This window comes from Limulus polyphemus, unplaced genomic scaffold (genome assembly GCF_000517525.1).
Source record: "Limulus polyphemus unplaced genomic scaffold, Limulus_polyphemus-2.1.2 Scaffold5683, whole genome shotgun sequence".
Classification (NCBI taxonomy): domain Eukaryota; kingdom Metazoa; phylum Arthropoda; class Merostomata; order Xiphosura; family Limulidae; genus Limulus; species Limulus polyphemus.
This window is the reverse complement of record NW_013671293.1, coordinates 21664-29721: the sequence shown is the minus strand read 5'-3', so window position 1 is coordinate 29721 and position 8058 is coordinate 21664. Positions and strand designations below refer to the sequence as shown.

Below are 8058 nucleotides of genomic sequence, written 5' to 3'. Positions count from 1 at the left end.
ACAGACCAACTTTTAACAGACTAAAGATAACAAATGAAACGTTTATAAACATAACAATACAGACCAACATTTAACAGACTGAAGATAAAGAATGAAACGTTTATAAACATACCAATAAAGACCAACTTTCAACATACTGAAGATTAACGAATGAAACGTTTATAAACATAACAATACAGACCAACTTTTAACAGACTGAAGATAAAGAATGAAACGTTTATAAACATACCAATACAGACCAACATTTAACAGACTGAAGATAACGAATGAAACTTTTATAAACATACCAATACAGACCAACTTTTAACAGACTGAAGATAAAGAACGAAACGTTTATAAATATAACAATACAGACCAACTTTCAACAGACTGAAGATAAAGAACGAAACGTTTATAAATATAACAATACAGACCAACTTTCAACAGACTGAAGATAAAGAACGAAACGTTTATAAATATAACAACACAGACCAACATTTAACAGACTGAAGATAAAGAACGAAACGTTTATAAATATAACAACACAGACCAACTATTAAAAAGACTAAGATAGAGAACGAAAGGTTTATAAGCACAATAATGAAGATCAACTTTAAATAGTACTTTTTTCTCCAAGTCTCCAATGAAAGTTGGTGAATTTGCTTTGGTCTTTTAGTGAAAACATAACGTTTAAAGATCACCAAAGTACAGTGACAATGTTTTATTGTGAGGAAAAAAATGTTAATACTAGCTTGTAAAAGAAATGTATACTGATTAAAGATTGCATGTTCATAAACTACAGTTAATACCAAACAATGAAAATATTTTTTTTCTGATAAGCTTAAACGGAAAGATTATCGTTATTGTAAAACAACAATAATTACTAAATAAGTTTTTCTTAATACACATACACCCACACAAACATATCTTAAAATGGCCTTCTGTTATACGTATAAAAAACTGTAGTGTTATCGTGAAAACAAATAATCAAGAGGTCAAGTAAGTAGAACACAATCGGTACGGCCAAACGTAAATAGCTCGTTTACTAGGAACCTACCTAGACACTCGTTCACTAACACGATTATTTGATTTATTGTTTTCATCCTGATTATTATTTTCTCCAATTTGTTTCTCCTCTTTTGCGCGAATAAACTCTTCCACTGGCATAAAAATCCGGTCTGCATGCGACAAACTTGTTGTAGTAGACGTGTGAAACCATGCTGGCAGAAAGGATCTGGTTTCAGGCTTAATATTACATGAACTCAAAGTATTTAACCCGTAACATCTGTACAGTTTATTTGATGAGTATCTTATGGCGACTTTCGAAACGTAGTCTAAAATCAACGGTATTCGCGTATATGCATTGTTCGAGAATCCCCACAACAAAATGCGTTGCGTTGAAGTCACCAGACGACAGCTTATGATACACATCTAATAATTTAGGCTACCGGCACCGATACTTGATTATAAACTCTTTCAAAAGACAGTATTTTCGGCGACGGTATTAAGACAGACTAAATGTTACTGTTCAGCGAAAGTTAGTGATACTCATACAGTAAAAGGCACTTCTTTTAAGTAGTTCCCCCTTTTTTATGTCGCAAAACAACTTCGGCAGTAATCAAACGACTTGTACTGTAGCGATAGCGTCATAGGCAACAAACAGCAATCAGAACTTTGGTGCCCTCTAGCAGAAAAATAAGATAAGATTAATTTCTATAATAATTGTAACAATCGAATAAACGTTTGTTGTATTTTTTAAATCGAACACATTACAATCAATAACTTTTGTACGATATAAATATTAATTAGTACGTGTAAGTTCAAGTGGTTCTGTAAATTTAAATAAAACAAATATGTCACATTCGATAAATTTAAAATAATTATGTGAAACATAAAATTATCAAAATACTATTATGATGAAAAATTTTAACACCTTGCTGTAATTTGTTTGGATGTTTGCTGTAAATGAAACAAAATCTTATTTGAAAAAAGTATGAAATTAAGAGTTTATAAAAGAAAATTTACATTCTCTTTTAGCCAACACGATTATAAACACAAATGAACTGGGACCGTAGGAGATCCCCCCCATACACAAATAAATACACGAAAATATTCTAAAAATAATAAAAAATATGTTTGAAAAAGTTAGGTTGTGATTGTGTAAATATTTATGCATGAAAACAATTTTTATGTTAATATTGTTTAACTTTCACATGGAGTTTGCTAACAAACTCAACAAATTTTGCCGAAATAATGGCAGCAGCTCCATCTAAAGGTAGTTTTTAAAGTTAGTAAAATCTTACATGAATTATCAGACAATATTATTAATACGTAACTGAGTACCGTTACCCTTTTGGAAAGCAGAGAGGTGTAATATTAAGATAGATGAAATGGTTGGCCTGAAAGTATCGTTAAAATAGGACCGGAAGTTTGATATTAAATTACTTATAGATGTCGTCAAAATAAGACCGGAAGTTTGATATTAAATTACTTATATATGTCGTCAAAATAGGACCGGAAGTTTGATATTAAATTACTTATAGATGTCGTCAAAATAGGACCGGAAGTTTGATATTAAATTACTTATAGATGTCGTCAAAATAGGACCGGAAGTTTGATATTAAATTTACTTATATATGTCGTCAAAATAGGATCGGAAGTTTGATATTAAATTACTTATAGATGTCGTCAAAATAGGACCGGAAGTTTGATATTAAAATAACTTAAAAGTGTTGTCATAATAGGACCGTAAGTTCATATTAAAATAACTTAAAGGTGTCGTAAAAATAACACCAGAAGCTTAATATTAGATGGTATGTTTGGTGTGTTATAAATTTCGCACAAAGCTACACGAGGGCTATCTGTGCTAGCCGTCCCTAATTTAGCAGTGTAAGACTAGAGAGAAGGCAGCTAGTCATCGCCAACTCTTGGAATACTCTTTTACCAACGGAGAGTGGGATTGCCCGTAACATTATAACGCCCCCACGGCTGAAAGGGCGAGCACGTTTAGTGTGACGGGGATTCGAACCCGCAGATTGCGAGTCGAGCGCCCTAACCACCTGGTCATGCCGGGCCTCTTAATATTTGAATAATTTTAAGACGGTGCAGACACGTTTATTACATCTTAATGATGGCAATATATGTTGATCTAAACACGAACGCGATTAAATATGAATTAAACAATAAACTTAACGAATAAAAAATATCCAACTTAACACCTAATCGATAATAAATCTTGTAAGAAGAAATATTCTCCTAACATATGAAAATTGCAGCTTTTGAAGGCTTATGTTACCACCCACAAAAAAACTTCCCCTCCTCTTCTGATGGTACCAATTGTGTTTTGGGGTGTCAGGTTAGATGTTCTCATGACGACGTCATTAAATTACATCAACTTAAGTCAAAATATTGAATTCTTATAAGTCAGACAATAATATGAAACTGTTTGATCGATAGATTTAGCCAGTTCGATGTGACATATCAGACGAACGAAGTTACGACGAATGGGAGTTGTGGTGTTAGTTGAGAGACGTCTTGCAATGAGGTAAAACAAAAAACTCCACACTACATTAGAAGTGATTCATATTTAAGGAGGTTCTCGTTCATTATGAGAAGGGAGAATTTAATACAACTTGCTTGTTTCAGATATTCCCGCAAAGCTACACGAAGGCTAACTGCGCTAGACATCCCTAATTTTTGAAGTGATAGATTAGAAGGAAGACAGCTAGTCAACAGTAATGATTATAAGGAAGACAGCTAGTCAACAGTAATGGTTAGAAGACAGCTAGTCAACAGTAATGGTTAGAAGACAGCTAGTCAACAGTAATGGTTAGAAGGAAGACAGATAGTCAATAGTAATGATTATAAGGAAGACAGCTAGTCAATAGTAATGATTATAAGGAAGACAGCTAGTCAACAGTAATGGTTAGAAGGAAGACAGATAGTCAATAGTAATGATTATAAGGAAGACAGCTAGTCAATAGTAATGGTTAGAAGGAAGACAGCTAGTCAACAGTAATGGTTAGAAGACAGCTAGTCAATGGTAATAGTTAAAAGGAAGACAGCTAGTCAACAATAATGATTAGAAGGATGACAGCTAGTCATAGTTATAGTGACCACAAGCTCATGGGCTATTCTAATCAAATAGAGATTTGACTGTTACTCTTATAATGCATCCATGGCCTTAAATTTGGTGTATGATTTTGCGGTAACAGGATCTGAAACATGGACCTTCAGATTCACAGTCCAGTACTCTAACACTAGGCCACGCCCAGACATACTATTGTGATGTTTCGCTTTTGTTGCAGATGTTAAAAGTTTCAAGAATAACCTTGGAAAGAACAGTCAGTAAATATTCTTTAGATTCATAGTTTCAGATGTTTATTATTATTACTTTCATAAAGTTCGAAAACTAACAAACTAACTACGTTACATGTTCTATTCTAGTTTTATTTTGTTATCCATCCATTGGAAGACAGCTTAAAAAATAAAAACCTATTGCTACTAAAGTATGATTTATGACTTCACAATAATCACAAATAAAGAAAAAGTACATCAGGAGTTGTTTTTCCTTGAAGAAATCGTTTAATAGTTTGTGTTTTTATACCTGCTCTCATCCCACCGCAAGAGTCAAACCAGAATTTTAGTGTTATATTTGATATTACGTTCAAGTTTATTTTTCTAAATTTCTTTTTCTACCAGGTACTCACGAGCTGTACTTACTTTCTTTGTCTTTCTGCCCGTGTCCAGGTCTGGTGGCTAAGGTGCTGGAATCGTAATCTGCGAATCGCGTGGTCGAAACATGTCGCCTTTTCAGCCGCAGGAACGTTGTAATGTTACAGTCAATCACACTATTCGTTGGTAAAAGAGTAGCGCAAAAGTTGGTGATGGGTGGTGTTAATTAGTTATCTTCCCTATATTTGAAAATTAGGGAGACAGTTAGCGCAGATAGCTCTCGTGTAGCTTTGCGCGAATTTCAACAAACAAATTGTCCGTATCTTAAGCTCTTTAACATCCAAGTTTTTCATTTTCAGGACGTGTCGTCATAAAATATTGATCATTGAGTCTGATAAATATAAATATGGATAACTATAATCTTAGGTTTGAACAATTGTTTGTTTGTTTTTGAATTTCGCGCAAAGCTACACGAGGACTATCTGCGCTAGCCGTCCCTAATTTAGAAGTGTAATACTACAGGGAAGGCAGCTAGACATCACCACCCACCGCCAACTCTTGGGCTAATCTTTTGCCAATAAATAGTGGGATTGACTGTCACATTATAACGCCCCTACGGCTGAAAGAGCGAGCATGTTTGGTGGGTCGGGGATTCGAACCCTCAACCCGCAGATTGAGGCCATATTTAATTGGAATCGATAAATAAATGGAGCGTTACAGACAGCTGGTCTAACAAAAATTTCCAGAAATGGAGCGTTACAGACAGCTGGTCCAACAAAAACTTTCCGAAATGGAGCGTTACAGACAGCTGGTCTAACAAAAACTTTCAGAAATGGAGCGTTACAGACAGCTGGTCTAACAAAAACTTTCAGAAATGGAGCGTTACAGACAGCTGGTCTAACAAAAACTTTCAGAAATAGAGCGTTACAGACAGATGGTCTAACAAAAACTTTCAGAAATGGAGCGTTACAGACAGCTGGTCCAACAAAACTTTCAGAATGACTTGTTGGTCCAAAGTTTTCACATTCATATTTCACAAATACTAATTTTTGGTGCTCAAAACTTTTAAGCCAGTCTGATGAAGATTGTTTGGCTGGACGTAGCCCAGTGGCTATCGTGCCCCAGACTGTGAGTCCACGGATTTTTGGTTTGTGTCCCGTTGCTGCCAAAGCGTGCTCTGCACATTGGGGTCGCTATAAAAGTGACGGGTCAAATTATTAGTAGGTGAGACAAGAGTAGCACGAAGGCTGGCGATGGGTAGTGTTACCTCCAGGGACCCTGGCGATGGGTGGAGTTACTTCCAGGGACCCGAATTGTGTGTGAGAAGTAGGGTCAAATACCGCCACCATCCCAAACACACACCTAAGAATATTAGAAGAACCTGACAATCAAGTGCCAGTCCTATGTGGTGTAAAGATACGATACAATATCAGGCCACATGGCATGTTACTCGGGCGTTGCAGTTTATGTGCCCTCCCCCATCTCGCCACAATTAACATGTTACTCGGGCGTTGCAGTTCATGTGCCCCCCCCCCATCTCGCCACAATTACATCTCAAATGGTGTTGCTGGTTGACTTCCCTCTAGTATAGCGGTTAGAAATTAGGGACGGCTGTACGTAGATGGCCGTTTGTGTAACTATACACGAGAATTCTGAAATAGAATTCAGACTGTTAAATGTAGTTGATAAATATGAACTAATTCACACGCCATCTGCCGGTCGGGTATTGTCAATAAAACTTTTAGATGCAGGAAGATAATTTTTGGTTCCGAAGGTGATTCGCCCCAATAATTATTAGTATCTTTTCCTCCTCCTTCTCTCTCTTCAAATACACAAGCATTCATAACGAACGCCCGACTTTACGTCTTGGGGATTTCCCATGTCGGTAAAATACCGTCACAAGGCTGAAAACTCCGGGTTTAGTAGGCTAGCCCATGCCTGTATAGAAATCTATTTACTAATATTTAAAAAACACACAAACACACATTATGTCTATTGGAAGAGACACAAATTTACAGAAGCGCCAACAGAAGGCGCTTTAGGACTTATTGGGTTTGTTGTAGAACTTTCGCGCAAAGGTTTTTCTGTTTGTTTCAGCGCAGGAGAAGAGCTATTTATTCTCTGCGCTCTGCCCACCAAGGTGAAATCCAACCCCGGATTTCATAGTTTTTAACTCCGTAAACTTACTGGTAAGCCCACTGGGAGACTTGCGTAAAGGGCTTTCTGCGCATAGCTGTCCGTAATTTTGAACTGATACACTTGACTAGACAGTTACTCTTATCTGACTGAATAATGGGACTTGACTGTCACTCTCATAATAACGCACCCACGACTCCAAAGTGAAGAGGGCGTTCATAGATATATACGTATAGCCCTCTAGTGGCTCAGCTAGCTCATTACACAACTTTATGCTTAAAAACAAACAACAATAAATGTATAATTTTCGGCAACTGTACTCGAACAATGAATCCTCGGATTCACAGATTGGGACAACGATTCCTGTAATAACATTATTGCAAAGCAACACACCCACAGCTTCCGACTGTTGCTCTCTTATTTGGCTGGTTTATACAGTTTACCAGGTTCCCTCCTCACCACATCAACCTCTTTAACGAGAATTGAAATCAATACGCTTTATGTAGCATGAAGACGTTAGGCCAAAATGTCTGTTTCTTTTCATATGTTTAGTAGTTTCTATTGTCCATATAAAACACCGTGTTATACATCTATCAAAAAATTAAAGCTCTTTTTAGAGTTTAGATCCTTGCAATGGGAACATCACAGCTAGCGCATTATTTATCACACGATTCATGAAAACGAATTTTACTTATGTATTTTCATTCTTCTGAAATCATAGCACATTGTAATTACATACATCTTGTTCATTAAAGGCGAGAACAGGTGAGTCCTCATAAGACGACTCTCTTTGTAGAATGGACGGAAACTGCCTGTTGTAGAGACACAGGTTTCGAACGTCGCCTTCTACACTTGTGTCTCTACAACAGGCAGTTGCCGTCCATTCTACAAAGTTTCATCTTGAATACCCTGCCTAAAAAATTTATTGTTATCTATCTGCTTATTTGTTAATTTCCGGTATAAATTCTTTCCGATACAACTTTTTGTAATACACAGAATTTCCAGTCACTTTAAACTTAACTACCTTTATAACACACGCTATAAATCACAGTGGTTCACACACTTTACTTACGGTGCCTACTGTTCACTTGACTCAATTATCTATTTCTTCAATCGCGCTGGTTTTTCTCGCCAGGCTTATATACTAAAAAAAGAGGGCGTCTCGAACAAACTAGAGTGTCCAGGAAAATTCATGAACCTTCCAGAAACTCCAGAGCGCATGCTCCCAGGTTGCGTGACTTCCGCTGTCGTAACACTATCAAAGAAAAA

At 36.4% G+C, this 8058-nt stretch overlaps 1 protein-coding gene across 1 annotated transcript in view; it reads right to left on the bottom strand.

Moving 5' to 3' along the window:
• Positions 1-1636, bottom strand: part of LOC106472866 (glutaminase kidney isoform, mitochondrial-like) — a gene marked incomplete at its 3' end in the record, with an annotated part of 41486 nt that extends 39850 nt beyond the window's left edge. The window contains exon 1 of the mRNA XM_022401410.1: positions 1037-1636. Within this exon, the coding sequence (XP_022257118.1) occupies positions 1037-1410 (374 nt within the window). The remainder of the gene's footprint in view (positions 1-1036) is intronic.
• Between the last annotated feature and the right edge of the window lie 6422 nt (positions 1637-8058).